Genomic DNA, 18045 nt, shown 5'->3' on the forward strand with positions numbered 1-18045 from the left:
GGAAGGAGCTGGCTAAGCTGGGGCCAGACTCCGTGTGCTCTGGGCTGGCTGGAATCACAATCCTTGTATTTTCTGAGCATGATTCTTTCCTGGGATTGCTTAGTGATCTGCTAAGTCAGTTGAGGGTTCCTACCAGCCTCTGCTGTTCTAGTGGAGCCAAAGGAAGATTCCTGCTTCCTAGAGAACTTTCCAGAAGCAATGCATCCCCATGGCTAGAAGGGTGTTTGTGGTGGTTTTAATGGAATGACCTCCATAGGTTCATAGGGAGTGGCATTATTTGAAAGAATTAGGGCATGTGGTCTTATTAGAGTAGGGCATGGTCTTGGAGGAAGTGTGTGGGCTTTGGGGTTTCAAAAGCCCAAGCCAGGCCCAGTGTTTCTCTCTCTCTCTCTTCTTTCTGTTGATCCAGGTGTAGAACTCTCAGTTCCTTCTCCAGCACCATGTCTGCCTGCACTCCGTCATGCTTCCCGCCATGATGATAGTGGACTAAACCTCTGAATTGTAAACCATCCTCAATTAAATGTTCTCCTTTATAAGAGGGGCTATGTCATGGTGTCTCTTCACAGCAATAGAAACCCTACGATAGTGTTTTTCACTGAAGAGGAAAAGAAAGGAAAGAGACCATTCCTGGGGCTGCAAAGAGTCACAGCAACGTAGTGTAGAGAGGGGGGCTTAATTGAGGGTGAGTTTAATTCCCACGGGCATTTGCCAACACCTGCAAATATTTAGTTGCTACGGCTACAAGGCATTTTGTTATTGGCATTTTGTAGCCTCAGTACCCAGAACTTTCAATCCAGAATTTTCCACTCCAAAATATCCAAACGGCCGAGTTTAAGAAACCCTAGTTTAGAGGGAAGAGACAGGAACAAAACCAGAGCTACTTGGCTTTGTGCAAAAGAGCACACCCATGACCGGGATGAGGCAGAAGATGGCCAGAGATGAGCGGAGGGGAGGGGATGGTTTCTAGCTGTGGCCAGGAAGCGACATACGAGGGTAGAAGCTGTGTTCTGGCCAGCCCGGAAGTTTCCATGCTGCCCCATGCACCATGGTCTGGCACTTAGCAAATGCTCCCTCATTTCAGTGAGGGTCCACTCAGCAGTGTTATGAGCCTTCCATGTACCTGCAGGTTCTGAGCTGGGAGAGCAGTGAGGGAAACCTGCAGCCCCTCATCCACAAGGGGATAAAAACGTGAAAGAGCCACCACAGCTGAGGCACATTAGTGCTCACAGAGACGTGCTGACCTCTGACTCAGAAGGCAGGGTGGATTGCTCAATGGCAAGGTCATTTGAGCTGGGTCCCTGCAGAGACAATACGAGTTTGCTAGGGGCCCATAGAGCTGGGAAGCCACGTTGGGAGGAGCAAGCAAGTCGACTGAAATATGAGGTACGTGGGTCTGATGCAAGGTGAACCTCCAAGTCGGCCACATGCGGCTTCATCACTATCAAATAACCCGAGAGCCGCTGGGACTCCTCTCCATAGGCGTCACAGGAAAGTGGACCCTTATCTAGAGCGGAAGCTTTCCAGTCAGAAATGTCTCCTGGTGGAAGATCCGAGATGTCCAGCTTGGATATCCTGATTCCACCCAGGGCTGGAGGGCCCTTGAGCAGTGATGTCCTGCCCTGGTTGGGGAGGGTGCGGGAGCAGTGGGACACCAGCTTGGAACATTGTAACCTGTAACCCGTGGACACACATGAGTTTGGTCAAGCTTGAGCTGAAATGCGGAAGTGTTCCTGGGTCCTGCACTGTGCTGCTGGAAGCCCCACAGCTGCCACAGCTGCCCTCACAAGGACACCCTCAGCTCTCCTCACACATGTCCGGGACATGGATACATCATTTGAGCTAGCCTGGCACCCCTTGCTAACTAAAGTCACTGGGGTAGACAGACCCAGTGTTCCCTCCAGGACAGGGAGTCTGGGACACCCAGACTTCTAGACACTTGAAATGTACTCAGGCATTAGGGGAAGGCCTCGCCACCTTCTCCAAACCCAATCATGATGGGGTCCCATCTGGAGTCAATGTGGGCTTTATCCCATCAATAGCTCCCTAGGGGTGTTGGGAAGGCTCTTCCTGATCTGAGGCCTCACTTATCTCCTCTGTAAGATGGGGAGATCAAACTGTTAAGGCTCTGAGACTCATGAGTGTCCCTGCAGGTGCAGTGGGCAACAGAATCCATGTATGGTGGGTATTGCTGTACCTATGGATGTAGGCGAGACATGGTACCTGGAAGGACTCATTCATGGTGTCAATGGTACCCGGGCTAGGCTGGTGTGAGTTGCCCTACCCTCAGGTAGGCATGGCTGGCTTGTAGCCACAGCAGGGCTAGACAGGGGTTCCACATTGGGGGTACAGAGGGTGTGGCGCTGCATGCCAGTGTGCTGGGTTATAAGAAGGTGGGCCAAGACCTTGGGGCTGGTGGCTCTGTGCCTCCAACTCCCAGCTGCTCCTGTTCCCATGTCAGTCCCTTTCCCACCTGGAGGCCATAGGGGTCACTGACCTCATTGTAGTAAGGGCAGTTTGTGGACTCCTTCATCGATGTGTATTTTTTCTCATCGCCCACTTCCACACACACCACAGGGTCCATGTTCAAGCCCACCAGCTGCCGAGCCTCGATCACTGTGATGCTGACCTGCCAAAGGAAGAGAGAGGGCGACATGAAGGACTGCAGGCATCTTATTAGAGTCGAGTCTTACAGAGCATGGGATCAGGCAGCAGGACTAGGAATTTCAGGAGACAGTCCAGCTTGCAGTCAGACCCCAGGCTCTGGGTTGACTATGGCCCCTGATTCGCTGGGTGATCCTGGGATGTCTGTACTGAGAGAGGTGTGGGGGCTGGGTAGCCTCTAGGTCAGTGTTACAGAATTGCCCAAGGGAGAAGCATTACCAAATCCTGGTTCTAGGCCATACTCCTGATCAATCTCACCCATGTGGAAGAAAGGTCAGGCATCCGTTTTTCTAAAGCCAGGCAGGCATGCCCAGTCCACCCCAGGCAGCCATGGACAGCCATGAATGCAAACAGCCATAATGCAAACAGTAAATTCTACTGAAACATTATGAACAAAGCTAAAAAGTTGTGCCCACTAAAAGTTCCCGTTGATTCCCGGGTTCCAAGTTCTCCCTCATGCCCTGGCTCTGCTGGGGGCGGGCTGCCAGGCCTGCCTCGCCGGTTTCCCACCCTCAGAAACAGGCCAAGCTGCTCAACTCTCCCTGAACTTGCTTTGGGTCCTGTCCAGGGTTTCTTGTTTACACTGTAGACCTCTGACATACCCTCGGCTTTCTGAAAGCTGGCCCCTTCCCAATGTCCCAGCCCGTGCCCTTTGTCGAACTTCCTGGAGTGGCTGGAACCTCACTTTCTGGCGTGGTTAGAGTATGTGGTGTGCATTCTCTCGTGCCCTTCCGCAGCCTCTAACTCCCTGGGATCTTCTGTCCTGGGAAACCCTGGTGCAGCTGTCTGTTCTGTCAATAACTATTTAGGGGACACCTGCTGGGGCCAGGCACCGGTGAGGCTGGAATAAACTCCTACTCCTCAGGGATCTTACTATAAAGGAATACTGGCTTATAAAATTTAAACTAGTACATTCATATTTTAGTTTAGAATATACATAAGAGATCCCTTATATCTTTATATGCCCATACATATAAAGATATGCATAGCTAAAGGATGCATATAAAGATACATATATGTGAAAAATGTATTTATATGTACAGATATAAAACTGAAAAAATGAGACATATATATAGAGAGAGATAGAAAGGGAAGGGGATAGGAAAGGGAAGGAGAAGGGAGGGGAGAAGGGGGAAGGGAGGGGAGAGAAGGGGAAGGGAGAGGAAGGAGTGTGATTTTTGATGCAACTGCTATTTTTTCTGAGTCTTCTTTTCAAGCCATTAGCTCCGGCCTTGGATTTGGCAGGGCCAGTCCCCATTAGGATTGCTATGGCAAAATAGAAACAGGTACAGATTTTGGGTGGCTGGTCTTGGCGCTGAGCCTCAACCTGACACATGGCCAGGAATGGATGCAGAGGACCCCATGGGCTCACTGAACTGCATATTCTTAGCTCCAGGCTGAGACCCTAGCTAGAGAGAGTTAAATAAGATGATGCACACCTCGAAGCATCACAGTACTGAACACTCCATGAATGGAGAGCCAGCAGCATAAGTGGCCTCTCAGACAGAAGGTGCCTCTGGTAGCGGCCATGTAGGTAGCATTGGTGGGATGCTTCAGACTGCTCCACAGGAGACTTGAACTTGCGTTTTAACTCAAAGCCTCGGGTCGCTGTCAGCATTTCCCCGATAGCTAATTCGACTGTAAGAACAGCTGTTTGTGTCGCTCATCTGGGCCTCTGGCACTTTAGTTGTTATGCTTTTGATGCAACTTCTAAATACGATTTTACTCAGGAGGATTATTTTCCATTTTTAGATAAAAAGAATCCTTACTAAAATTACCATCCACTGTGTTCTTCAAGGTCTTATAAATAGCTCGAAGACCGAGAAAAATCCACACAGCAGAAACGATGCTAGGGAAATAGAAACCCTAACACCAATAAGACCACTGCCAAGAAAGTACAGAAATGCAGAAGCGATGTGCGCTGAAGGCATACTTGAACTATGTGAGCAGCCGCTTCTATTCTGGGGCTTGAGAGGCCAGAGGGGCTGAGGTTTGAAGGCTTTAGAATCCACGCTTGAGAGAGTCACAACAGTTACCATTTCTTCAGGGAACCAAAAAGGAAACAAGGCTAATTAACTTAGCTCCAAGAAGTTGAAGATGAAGCGACACTAAGAGTCCTTCTGGAATATTCCTTGCACAGTGGTGCATGGAGTTTTAACTTCCAGAAACCTTTTTATGCAAGAGGTTTAGCAATTCTATTAATCTACAGCTAGCACCCCCCACCCCCTTCCACCCTCTCCGCCAAAGAAAAAGGTCTTCTGTAACTTAGGGCTGGGAAACAGACAAGTACGGTTTTGGCCAGTTGTGCCAGCGGAGATTAACTGTCCCATTCCAAGAGGGTGGTTGGTTTTCATGTGTGTATTCCATCTTTTGTCCCCCTCCTCTGTTTGGTCCCTTTCCCTGTTTGGGGATTCATTTTTCTGTATTCTGCAGCGGAGCTTAGCCAGCCACAGTGACCCGGGTCAGAAGCTGACAGTCAATATGGCGGGTGAAGTTTGGAGGCGAGCAGATGGTTGAAAGAAATGAAGAGATGGGGGAAGGGACATTTCTGGATGAGGAGGGTCCCAGGGGGAAGCCTGGGAGTGTGAGATAGAGGTGAGGGACCCGGTACCAGGGCAGAAGGGAAGCCCCCTCCCATAGCCTCCCCGATCTCTGCTTCAGTTTTTTTTGTGTGTCTTACCACTTTCAGTGAAAAGCAACAATGTGGCCATCCTCTGTATTTGTCAGGAGGGGACGGGCCACCCACTCATCAGAATGTTGAGAAAACCAAAACCACGATGCCAACGGGGAAAAAAAAAAGAAGATGCAGGAAAGCAAAGAAACTTCTGTTTCACACATAGCCTTTCCAGGAAAAACCAGGGAGCAAAGGGAACCCGGGGCGGGGGCGACACCACGTGACCAGCTGGCACCTTTGGCTGTCCCACCATCTCCTGTTGAGGTAAGGACTAGAGTTCCCAAGAGCCCTCTCCAAGCGATCACAAGGAACAGTGCTGGGTTGAGTTAAAAAAAAAAAAAAAAAAAAGTCTACTCAAATGTCCTGCAAGACCCCAAGAATAATGACCTGCTTTGGGGACTTCTGTTCATGCATGCATCAAGAATGTCAGGGGAGGTTAGAGGGAAGAGGTGACAGGGATACCCACCCAGCATTCTTTGTGTCCCCTGGTCTCCATGGCCAGAGGTAAGCCATGACCAGGCAGGTAGATCACGCTAGTGGTGACCGGGAGGCTGGAGTGGAGGGGCAATAGGAAGACATGGAGGCCGAGGGGAAGGGGAGGGGAGGAGTCCAGCAGAGGCTGGGGGCTTGGGGCTGGCCTGGGAGATGGAAAGATGCTGGAAATGGGAGAGGCCTCAGTGTCAGAAAGAGAGACCTGGGGACAGACTAGGCTCATGAGCATCTGTGCTATGAGGGCAGCTGCCCACTCTCCTGGGCAGAGTGCACCCTGGGAGGTGACAGTGGTTTGTTGTCGTGGGTAGCTGTTCCAGCTTTGACATGGAAGTACTACCCCCATTGAGGCTTCCGGTAACTGTCATGCCTACGAGGTGGGGCTAAGATGGGAGCCCTTAAGAGATCCGGATGCGCCGGCTCTCTTGGTTCCTGGATCCTGGACGCTGGAGGTAGACTGAGCAGAGTTCTCCAGAGAACACCGCTGGACTGTGCCACACCTTTCCCGGACTCTGTAATCTATCCCTTTACTTGTAAGTTACCCCACAAAAATAAACCTCCCTTTTAACTACGTGGAGTGGCCTTTATACTTCCACCAATAGTTTGTCTCTTTTTAGACACTAATAATTAGGAAAGGATTTGAATGTTCCATCTGTCTAAATTATCCATGGTATACAGCACACTGGTGTCTCTTCCCAGAGGCCTCCTTCGGTCGGTATCTGTCCTTCACAATGGTTCTGACTCTCAGGATCCCACCTGGACCTGAGTTCTGCCAGGCTCCCTCTCATCTCTCCAGTGTCCTCTGCTCTTACTGATAAATGGCAGCCAAGTTCCCCAGAGGAGAGAAGTCACTGTCGGGTTTATATCAGGAGTAAAAATATTTTGCATCTGAATCCTCCTCGCTCCCTCTCGCACAGTGGATAAATACATGCAGGTGAGCTGTGAATGGACCTGTCGGGAGACACACAGTGCTGCCGGGTAAAATGGGGTAACTGGTTCAACTCAGGTCTAAAAGACTTTGGAGGGAAAACTATCTGGCCTGGGACATAAAAGTCCCCGGCAAGAAGCAGCTTGGGAGGAAGAAGTAAGTGTTGAGCTAAGAGAGACCAGAAGGGAACACTCTCCAGAAGCCTCACTACAGAGAACAAGGGGCTCTGACTGCTGTCATTCTGAACCCTGGCTCCAGCCTTGATTTACCTGGGACCCATGACCCCCTAACTTTCTTGGTTCCAGTTCTTACTGTAAAAATGCAGTAAAAAAAATTACATTCAGATGGTTGCAAGAAGGGCATCATCTCCATGGAAACACACATTCAGCCCCTAGCACAGTGCCTGGCTTGGAATAAGTCTTTACAATAATAAATTGTATGAACAACGAGTTCACATGCTTTTGCACAGCAGGCCCCCGGCATGGTATCTATGTGGATTTCCCTGATCCCAGCACACAGAAGCAACCCCCTCTCCCCAGGTTTCAGTCTCCCCGAGAAATCCACTAATGCCTCAGGACATTGTGTTTGGGTTTTGATAGGTCAGGGGACCACGATCCCAAACCTCCAAGGGACTCTAAAGGCTTGAGGTTGTCTATAATTTCAGGGTGGCACCATGTGACATGCCACGTGGAGCTATTTTTTAAACACCAGAGAAAAATGATTACTGGATAGAAACAAACCAAAGGAGGCATTAAGGGAGTCAAGGCGAATCCTTGGGAAACGTGACTGGGCATATGAAAAGTAGACGGTGGGTGCCATTTAGCCCTTTGTATCATTACCTGAGGGAGGTGAGGTGGGGTTGTCTATGCATAAAGGTAGTGAGCACGGGGCTTGGGAAATAGGCGTGGAAAATAAGGCTGAACTCACATCAGTTTCTGACCTATAACTGGTCCTGTTACTTCTTAGGGGCAGTCTGGAGTCATGGTGGGTCCCTGGGCCTGTCTTGAGAGACGCTTCCTCTTGCCTTTCTCCTCATTTTGTACATGAGGCCTAGGTGTTTCCGGCTTGTACACCTGTCTATTGTGAGCCATTCTGTTAAACTCTGTATCTCAGGCTGGGAGAAGAGCCAGGACTGAGGGTCTGGGCCTGCAAAGTGGAGGCCACTGAGGTCTGGGTTGGCACCCCACCCCACCCCAATGATGCTTAGCCCGTGTTCTGCCTGTGCTGTGGCTACACCCACAACCCTCCTGGCCAGACCTTTTAAAATTTAGAGTTAGAAACAAGTAACTACTAATCTAAGTACCAAGACACAGAAGAAGTGGGGAAATCACTCCTATTCTTACTGTCTGGAGATAATTACTTCCAGCATTAAAATAAACTGGAACAACTTAAAAATATACCCACCATTCTCCAACAGCTCGTCCCTGAACTGTCTGAGTGTGTGTGTGTGTTTCTTTTTGTTTTTCCCAGGCTCCCCTTTCCTTAGAATCTTCAAGAAGCTTTGAGCAGTGCAGAGACCCTCCAACTCTTCCTCGTCTTTGCACCTGCCTTGATACGTCTAAGAAAGCCAGGCAGAAGCCGGCTTTGAGAGTCGGCTTGTGATGCTCTCTCCCCTGGTTCTTACCTCCGAGTCTACCATTCACACCTGGCAGGAACACCCCACTCCAGCAGAATCTGTAAGACCTAGACATCCGGGTGTCCACTCACCTGGTAATCCATGGGCCTCCCAGCACTTGGCTCCATCTTAATGTCTGGCTTAGACCTGAGGAGGAGAATGTACTGTCAGGGGTCTACGTGAGGGACGGAAAAGCCAGAGGGACAAGATTGTGGTCTTCAAACACTCAATTCTGCCAACAGAATTGGGGGTGGGGGTGGATGTCCTCATTGGCACTAACGAGAGGACTAAGTAGAGGCAGGCGGGACAGAGAGATGGCCATTGGGTGAACAGAGCCACATGTGGACTGGTCAGCTCTATGTTTTCCCTCCACCCTCAGGGGCTCGGGGACTCTGCCTCTACAGGCTTGAAGACAGGCGAGAGGCCATCCAAGGACAGTAGGAAAGGGCAGGGCTTGGGAGAAGCTGCTCGTGGACCCCGATTTCTCTGCCCCCAAATCTCAAGCCTGACAAGTCGGTCCTGCCTGGTAGGAAGGACTGTGGCAGGTGGGCTACAGGCCTCTGGCCCACTCACCGCTTGTTGGAGACATTGCTGGTGAGAGCGGTGACCGAGGCCAGAGACACCGAGTCGGGATCCAGCCCGTCCCCCAGCCGAATGGCCAAGTGGTCCAGGTCCTCCATCTCCAGCACGGCTGGTTCATCTAGGGAAGAAGGGTAAGTGGGTGGGTGGATGCAGGGCTAGGGATGGTCTCCTAGGAAGGAGAACCAAATTTCAGGTTTATTTGCTGGCACTTACTGAGAATGCTGCTACCCATACAATTCTTGTTCTCTTATTTGTCTGTCTGTCCATCCATCCATCCATCCATCCATCCATCCATCCATCCATCTATCTATCTATCTATCTATCTATCTATCTATCTATCTATCTATCTATCTAAGGCAGAGTCTCACTATGTAGCCCAGGCTGGACCTCTGTGTAGACCAGGCTAGCTTCAAACTCACAGAGACCCAGCTGCCTTTTTTGCCTCCTGAGTCTCGGAATTGAAGATGGGCACGGCCATGCCAGGCTCTACCTGACATTACTTCTTACGATGTTTTCATTGTCATTATGTCTAGTCTTACTTTCTTTCGTAATCTTATCCGAATGTAATTCTCTTATTCAAGTCCATTTTCCAAAGCTCTGAATGTCCTTTGTGGAAGACAGTAGAAAATACCCTGAGCTTACGACATCCATCTCAGGACAAGGGCTAACTGTTAACGGAGAGGCCTGCCCTCCTGGGTAGGAATCCAGTGGGATGAAGTAATGATTTGGAAAAGCCATCCAGAGATGGTAGGTTTGGGATTCGGCAGGCAGCTGTACCCTCTGTCTAGGAAGAGTGCAGCCAAACCTGGTAGGGAAGAGCTTTCTAGGGCCAATGGGACACATAGGAAAGCCTCGATGTTGGCGACACATAGCTCCCCGCCCCCCACGTACCCCTTATCTTCCACCTGTCCTTGTCTCCTCCCAAACAGCTGTCAGAGACCCTTCCAGCCTCCTTTCTTAGCAGAGACCCAAGCACGAGGGTCACTACTATAGCTCTACAGGCCCAGTGCCCTCCCTCTAGAGACAAGCCCGCTGGTAGCTGCCTGGTGCAGCCCAGCATGCTTCCTTGCCACTCTCTCTGCTAATTAAAAGTCTCTGGGCTCCTGTGAAGTTAAATACTCAATGTAGGGAGGAGCCGATCCCCCGGGGCAGAAGTTCCACAACCTATGCCTCCTTTTTCCAGGCCAGCCAAAGGGAGTCCGAGTCCTGCCCAAATGGCTGTGGGAGTGGCCAATGGGGAGGTGGGGAAGGAGGGCCCTTTGGGACCAGCCTAGGGCGGGTTTAAAAGATGATTACAGTGGCTGACGGAGTTGTGTGCATGGTGGGCAGGACCACGTTGCCTACCTTGTCTTTGGGGCTCCTCTTTGTGGGACCGAGTCTTGCCAAGTTTCATGGCCGAGAACACACTCCTTCCCGCTCTGTAAAAGGGGGACCCCAGAGTGAGGTGGGGGTGGGGTGGGGAGGGATAGACGCATGCAGGAAAAGCACAAACACACAAGAGACAGTCCCCGGGGAACTCGGAGAAAAAGGAGATAGAAGCCCGGGGCCTGACTGACTTTTCCCAAGATACCTTCCAAATTAGGGGCCAGGAGCCCTGAAGAACATAGAACACAGGACACTTCCTCCCTGGCACCTTCTTCAGGTTAGTGAGGAGCAGGTGGGAATCCCAGCTGACCAGGGAAGTGGCCTGGACTGTGGCTGGGTCTTAAGCTTCCCAGCCTGACCTCGGCCCAGTCTCCTCAGAGCTCTGAGATCTGCAAGGTCCCTAAGCGTTCTTCCTGTCCACGTACCCCAACTAGTGCTAACCGGAAAAGAGGCCAGGCGCCCAGAGACAGCATCAGAACAGATACAGAGGGAGGTCTGGGTGACTCGGAGGGACAGACTGAGGCTGAAGATAAGGTGGGAGCCATGGAAGCCAGCTATTCAGGTCTCGGGGGGCCTTTGGGACGGAGAATCAGCTTTGTCTTATTCTGTTCTCTGCACCAGAATTTCTTTAGTTCCCAGGGAAAAGGGTCTTTCTCTGATCTTGATTTCCCCCCCCCCTGCCTATGCCTTCCTACTGCCGACCACCACCCTCCTACCTAGCCCCTAGAACCCAGGGCAGACCCCACAGTTCCTACCTCTTCCTCTGGTGTGGTATGGCCACGTGCCAAGGCAGAGGGCCTTGCAGTCAGTGGGGCTGAAGGAAGGGGCTAGAGGTCCCCACAGCCCTTCAGTGATGTCCCTGCAGCCAAGCCTGAGGTCCCCCGAGCCAGGAAAGGATCCGTGGGGGGTAAGTGTAGTATTCCATTACCCCATCCATATTGTATAAGAGGGACACCTGACTCCCTGCATTTCCCATTCTCCTCCTCCTGGGTGTGGCTGCCATGCTACGGGCTCCCATGGGGGTAGGCACAGTCCCATTCCTAACCTGCTTCCAGCAAAGCCCCCTGCCATTGGGTCAGCCTCAGCTGACAGAAGCTTGGGAACAGTATCTAAGACCCGCAGATTTTTGCTCTACAGGCTTGTACAGTGTGAGGTTGGAGAAAACCTTTCTGTCTCTACAATGGCCTGGACACCTCAAACCCCTCCTCCTGGGATTGGGGGATCAGTCTCATGCCCAAAATCCGGCCCTATCTTAAACCCAGACACAGAAGGAGTCGTGTCTGTGTCCTGTGGTGGATGGGTGGACAGGGACCTTTCATGTGTTGTCAACTCATGGATATGTTCGTTGATATGCTAGAAACAGATGAAGGGGGGGGGGCAACCCTGATTTGTCCATTTCCTCTGGTATTGTGGGTTTAAAAATGAAGGAAGGGACCCTATGAAGGAAAGCTGCTGTCTTTGAAGTTATTATCATTTGGCTCAAGTTATCTTCTTTGTTTCCTATTCTCTCAACTAGCAATCTCTTTTTTTTTTGTCATATGTGGTATGCATGCTCACCTCTGTGTGAATCACAGGGGTGCACATACATATGAGGCCAGTCATTGATACTGTCTTTCTCAACTGCTCTCCACTTTACCAAGACAGGGTCTCTCGCTGAACCTAGAGCTCAATGACCAGGCTAGTCTAGTTGGCCAGCTTGCTCCGTGGGACTCCCTGTCTCGTCCTCCGGAGTGTTAGGATTACAGGTGGGTTGCCAGGCATGAGAAGCATATTGTCCGCTGAGTTATATCCCTAAGCCCCTCAACTTCCAACGCCATTTCTGTAGTCTTAACTATTGACTCGAAGCACAAAATAGATATGAAGATGATCAAATTTCAAAGGGTATTTGCTGTGATCCAGGCTTAGTCTGTCTGGGACTTTATTTCCTTTTTAGATTTTGGTTTTGTTAAAAAGTATTTAAGACATTTTTTAAATTACATTATTTATTAATCTATTTAGAGAGAGTGTGTGGAGACATGCATGTTCCATGGCTCATGGATGGAGGTCAGAGGACAACCTTCGGGCATTGACTCTCTTTTTCTACCATGTGGGACCAGAGATGGAACCAAGGTCGTCAGTTCTGGTGGCCTCTTTTCTTCCTTAGATGTACCCTAACCCCCTCCCCCCTTTTTTAAACTTTGAGATAGGGTCTCATATCACCTAGGCTGGCTTGAAACTTGCTGTATAGCCTAGGCTGGCCTTGAACTCCTGATCTTCCTGTCTCGGCCTCCCAATGCTGGGATTAAAGGCATGCACCATCATACTCCACTGGTAGAAATTAAACCTGGATCTTGCATGATGGGCAAGGACTCTATCACTGAGCTACATTAAAGGGAAGTAAATCTCTCCCTCTCTCCCTCTCTGTGTCTCTCTCTCACACACACACACACACACACACACACACACACACACACACACACTATATGAAGTGGCCAAAAAGAGATCCAGTTCTTGAACAAGAATTGTGGGCCCAGTGGCTTTCCTCATGTTTCCTCATCGTACCCAGCTAGCAACTGTGAAGGGCGTGCATAGGTATCTCTTCACTCAGCCAGGGAAGAGCTGCAGCACAGAGGAGAAAATCATCTCAGTGACCCGTCGTACGTGGAGCAGTAGAGGCTGGAGCCTGAAGTTCATGACTCCCAGGCCTGTGGGAGTTCCACTGTCCTGGCTGCACTGCCTCTGTGATCAGGACCTCTCTGAGCATGAACCCACTGGGACCAAAAGGAACACCGGGGAAAGGCAGCAGGGCCACTGCAGCTGTGGCTTAGGTACCGGCGTCATTTGCAGAATGGGATGTCATTGAGAAAGAGTCCTTCATTCAAAAATGACCCAGGCCTCGACATTATTTTGCAAGAGACTGTGATGAGTGTTAAATTGCTGGTGACAAGCCATGGAGCAGATCAGTGAGTTCATGAGAATCGGTTGTTCGAAGGTGGGAAAGGGGTCATCCTGCCTGGCTTAGCCCGAAACACCCCGGGGGGGCTTTCTCCCCAACAAGTGGCTTAAAGGGCAGGGTGGCTATTCCTAGAGTCCGAGTCTTGTGCCTGTGTGACCTACATGATGCCATCACCATGGCAGCCTGCTCTAGCTAGAATCTCCCCACCCCTGGGGGGGAAGGTTCTGTGATGGCAGCGCCGAGTGCTATGTGGGTCAGGAGAGGTCCTGCTTAGAGAAGCCAGCTGCTCTGCATCTGGGGCTGGAATCTGGGCGGCTGCCAGAAGCCCAGAAGGGCTGCATGACTTTCTAAAGCTGGTCCCGTATAGCCACTTAAGTTCAAGACCTGGGGTACTCTTAGACAGTTATGATCCTTTTAATGAAAGGGCCACTTTATTCTTTAGAATGCACATTTTGGGGAGTAAAAATTGAGACTTTTAATGACCATACTTAAACCCAATCACCTCTACTTTACCCCGAAAAAAATTCAAAGGAGAAGACCGACTCCCACCCCTCCTAAGACTGCATCATGTGACCACTGAAGCAAGCAGGCTCACTGGCAACACCACGTGCCTAGGGATCTCTCAAAATGGTGTGTTTGTTTCTTGATGGAAAGCACAGAGGTGCGCAATGATGGACACCATCCCCACATTCTCGGTCCAGGCTCCACACCTCTGGTACCTTCTACACTGATCTTTAGTTGGTCTACGGTGTGGTCATTGCTACTATCACTGTACTTCATGATTCCCCAATTGACACATCAGGAAGTCACTATAGAAAAGGCCCTTTCTACTGTGCTGGTAAGGAAAGCAGCGCATGACTTCTCCAGGCAAAGGGCAAAGAAGGACAATTTAAAAAATAAAGTTAGGCTGGGTGGTGGTGGCGCACACCTTTAATCCCAGCACTCGGGAGGCAGAGGCAGGCGGATCTTTGTGAGTTCGAGGCCAGCCTGGTCTACAGAGCTAGTCCAGGACAGGCTCCAAAGCTACAGAGAAACCCTGTCTCAAAAAACAAAACAAAACAATAACAACAACTACTACTACTACTACTACTACTACTACTACTACTACTACTACTACTAATAATAATAATAATAATAATAAAATAAAGTTAGTTTCATCAGGGCACTTTAAAGATTATCAATTTATACTGGAGACAGATTTTTAACTTGTGATTCAAGTTTCTCTTTTAGAAATTAAAATTCTGCATCTCTTCTAATGGGGTTCTGCAACCATAGAAGGTGGGATGGAGTGAGAAGCCGGCCCTGAAGCAAGCCAGTAGTCAGCTCTGTGAGGAGAAACCTCCAACCAAGCGAGTCTGTACTCATGGGCACAGTGTGCTTGAGAAATAAGAGAATGAGCGTCTTTTCCAAGGGACTCTTTCTAAATGCCACCCCATTCTACAAATGACCCTGGCACCTGCACCATATCCATGCCTGCGATGTCCTGGGCTGAGTGAGACCTATTAACAAAAAAAAAAAAAAATGAACAAACAATAGCAAAAAAGGGCTGGCGAGCTGGCACAGTGGGTAAGAGAGCTTGCCACCAAGCCTGATGACCCGAGTTCAATCCCTGGGACCTCCACGGTGGAGGGGGAGAACTGAGGACCACAGACTGTCCTCTGACTTCCATGTGCATGCCGTGGCAGGTGCACATGCACATATAAAATGAACAAAAAACAAATAAATGTAATGAAACAAAAACATCAACAAAAACCCGCATACACAAAAATACAGACAGACAGAAAAGCTTGACAATTAGGAGTGTGGGGGAGGTGAAGGTAGAGAATCACATTTACGCCCAGTGGCTGGGTTCACCGCGGTCAGAATGATATATCTAGACTGACAGTTCTCTAGAGAGAAGATTTTTAAATCGGCGTGTTCATTATAACCCCTTCCTTTATGTATCTAGCAATTCCCTCACCTTGTTCCGTGACTCAACTCAGAAGTCTGTCACTGTGACTGTGCCATGTACACAGGACCCAAGGGTGGAAGCTACGTATTCGTTATGACCTGGGGACATTCAATGAGGGAAATCGAGTGGCCTGAGTGCTTCATTGGTTTGCTCTATGGATTATTCTAGAAGCTGTGACTTAGAAGGGTGTGGCTACAAATGAACTACAGACTGTAGCTCTCACCGTCCATCCAGGGCTTCTACTCCACAAGTACCTTCAGCTGGAAATGTCAAGGCTTATCCACTCATGTCTCAGGTAATCAGGATACATAAACTATCCATGAGAGGCAGGGTCTATACTGTTTCTTTGCATTGTTTATATGGCCAGATTTTCCCATCAGTCATTGCTTACACAGCCTCTAACTCAATACCAAGCTGGCCTTGAACTCCTAATCTTCCTGCTTCCATCTCCTGAATATTCAGATATGGACAGATGCTACATGTCCCCGCAGTAACAGGTAATTTTATAATTTTAAATGTGTTTTCAACTGTGTTGAATTTCAGTTTGTTTTGAATAGCTTCCTGTATGGGTGAAGACAGGCTGACCTAAATTTTTATGTATGTATGTGTGCATTTTTTAATTTATTATTTATTCTTTTAAAATTATTTAATGAGCATTGGTGTTTTGCCTGCATGGATGTCTGTGTGAGGGTGTTGGATCCCTGCGAATAGTTGTGAGCTGCCATGTGGGTGCTGGGAATTGAACCTAGGTCCTCTGGAAGAGCAGCCAGTGCTCTTAACCCTTGAGCTATCTATTTCTCCAGTCCTTAATTTATTTATTTATTTCAGAGATGGAGAATCAGTCCCAGACCTCACACAGGCTGGGCAAGGACTCTACTACTAAGTTACATGCCTGGCCCAGACTGACCCAGAGGGAATGTCAGACCCTCGACTGTTCCTCCTGACCGTAGGAACGCCTGGGATCTGGCTCCTCCTTTCTTTCTGGTTGCCAATTCTGTTGCAAAGCCCCAGCAAACAGTATCTCCAGAGTAGATTTCCCATCTCCCCATGGCAGCTATGCCCTAGTCCCACATGCTCCTGGAGAGCACTTTCGTTCTTTCCCGGGTCAAACCTTACATTTCCTCTCACAGCTTACATCTGTTTCCTCTGATCTCCCTCCTGCACAAGGATAAACCAGCCGTCCTGGCGGCACGGTTGTCAGAATCCGCAAGCTCTTCTCACAGTGTTCTTTTCTCGGGCTAAAGAGTTTCAATTTGCTTAATCGCATCCTAGAGATTCCATTCCCCATTCCGGTACACATTAAAATAATACTGCATCCTAGCTTATTTAATTTCATCCGGTAATGGGACAGTGAGAAACAAGACGGAGTAGGGCAAGGGAGGCAGCGTGTCCTAGGGATCTGCCCCGTGCCTGCATTGTGAGGCCCGGCTACCCCAGTGGAGGGTGGAGGGGGTCTGGAGCCTGATGATCTCAGAAAGAGCGCCTGAGGGAGAGAATGTAGGTGGCTTGTGCCTCCTAGGGAAGCCACGGAGAAACATTTCAGGGGCCACAGAGAAACCTAGAGCCATGAGCCTTCTCACTAAGAAAGGTTCCCAGCTCAACGCCCCCATCACCTCTTACCCACACGAGGATTCAGATCCCTGGCTCGCCCTCTCTCACACACCCTACCCTTCTCAGAAGCTCTCCATCTCTCTGCATGGCACTCTCCCCCTACAGCATGCTGCGTCTGTTGCCCTGGTATCACGGTTATTACTCGTGCGGTTATTACAAGCATGACTAGAACTCAGTATGACTTGGGCAACAGAGTGGACGAGGCTCCAGGTTCCCCAGGATCTTTACATGCGCAGACACGTCCATGAGGAGCAGCTCAGACCTCTATAGACACATCTGTAAACTGATGTTTGAAGTATTGATTGGGACTGCAGTTTTGAGCAAATCTCTTGGTGTCTTGAGTTCAGTTTCTATATGTGGGAACAAAGACTACGTCTCTGGGTTTGCAGATTCACCAGCGCATTTGAAGAATTAACTGGCTTTGAGTACAGTCAGGGCTTTCCAGCTTCCTGGGGCCACTGTGAACTCTGGGTAGGAAGTTAGATTTCTTGTTTGTGCCCAGCTCTGTCTTGTTCTCTGGAACTGACACTGGTCACTATACACAAAGGTCAGAGGCTCCTTGTACTGCCCTGGAGACCTGAACTACTGTAATTTCTGTGACACTTGAGTTTCCAGGTGACAGTGTGGCTTTGGGGAACCTACGAGCCTGTCGCCTTAGGCTGCCGATCTTTGTAGGCCCTTGTGATCAGCCCATCAGACAGCCTTATGCCTTCCTGCTGTGGAATAGAGATTGTGAGGGTCATAGAGAGTGGCAATCTCTCTTTGGCTCTCTGCGATTTTGTGCTTTGGCTACACCCTGCAACCACATGGTGCCTAGAGACCTTGTCTTCCTGGGACCTCCAAGGCTGTCTGTCCAACTGCCCAGTCCTGCCTAGACTGGAGGGCGGCTTCTCGTGTTCCCCACACTTTGGCTATATCCTCTCTCGTCGGGATGCTTAAGGGCCTGATCTATAGGTACAGAGAGCTGGTCAGTGAAGTAGCGGAGGAATAAGACACTAAAAGAAGGGAGCGTCACCTCCAGGAACCCAGAGTGGAAAGGAAAGGTCCGGCCACTTCCCTGGCTCTGACCACCCTCTCCCGTTCTCTCCCCCGTAGTCTGGTGGAAAGACCTCCCTCACCCTGCACGTCCCCTGCTGCTCCACCAGGAAGGACAGCTCCTCCTAGGTCCTCTGGGCCCGTCCCTCCCCCCTGGAGCCCCATGGCAGAGTGCCAGCACCACTGGTTTGGCCCTGGC

General features: G+C 49.9%; 1 protein-coding gene across 7 annotated transcripts in view; it reads right to left on the bottom strand.

Moving 5' to 3' along the window:
* The window catches only part of Otof (otoferlin), a 101541-nt gene that overhangs the window by 31923 nt on the left and 51573 nt on the right, over positions 1 to 18045 (bottom strand). For all 7 annotated transcript variants that reach the window (XM_052746063.1, XM_052746064.1, XM_052746062.1 and 4 more), the window contains 4 exons: positions 10294 to 10367; positions 8941 to 9067; positions 8460 to 8514; positions 2495 to 2626 (listed from right to left, as the gene is read on the bottom strand). In XM_052746063.1, coding sequence (XP_052602023.1) covers positions 2495 to 2626; positions 8460 to 8514; positions 8941 to 9067; positions 10294 to 10367 — 388 coding nt within the window. The remainder of the gene's footprint in view (positions 1 to 2494; positions 2627 to 8459; positions 8515 to 8940; positions 9068 to 10293; positions 10368 to 18045) is intronic.

Source organism: Peromyscus californicus, unplaced genomic scaffold, assembly GCF_007827085.1.
Source record: "Peromyscus californicus insignis strain IS unplaced genomic scaffold, ASM782708v3 Scaffold_1__1_contigs__length_55948999, whole genome shotgun sequence".
Lineage (NCBI taxonomy): Eukaryota > Metazoa > Chordata > Mammalia > Rodentia > Cricetidae > Peromyscus > Peromyscus californicus.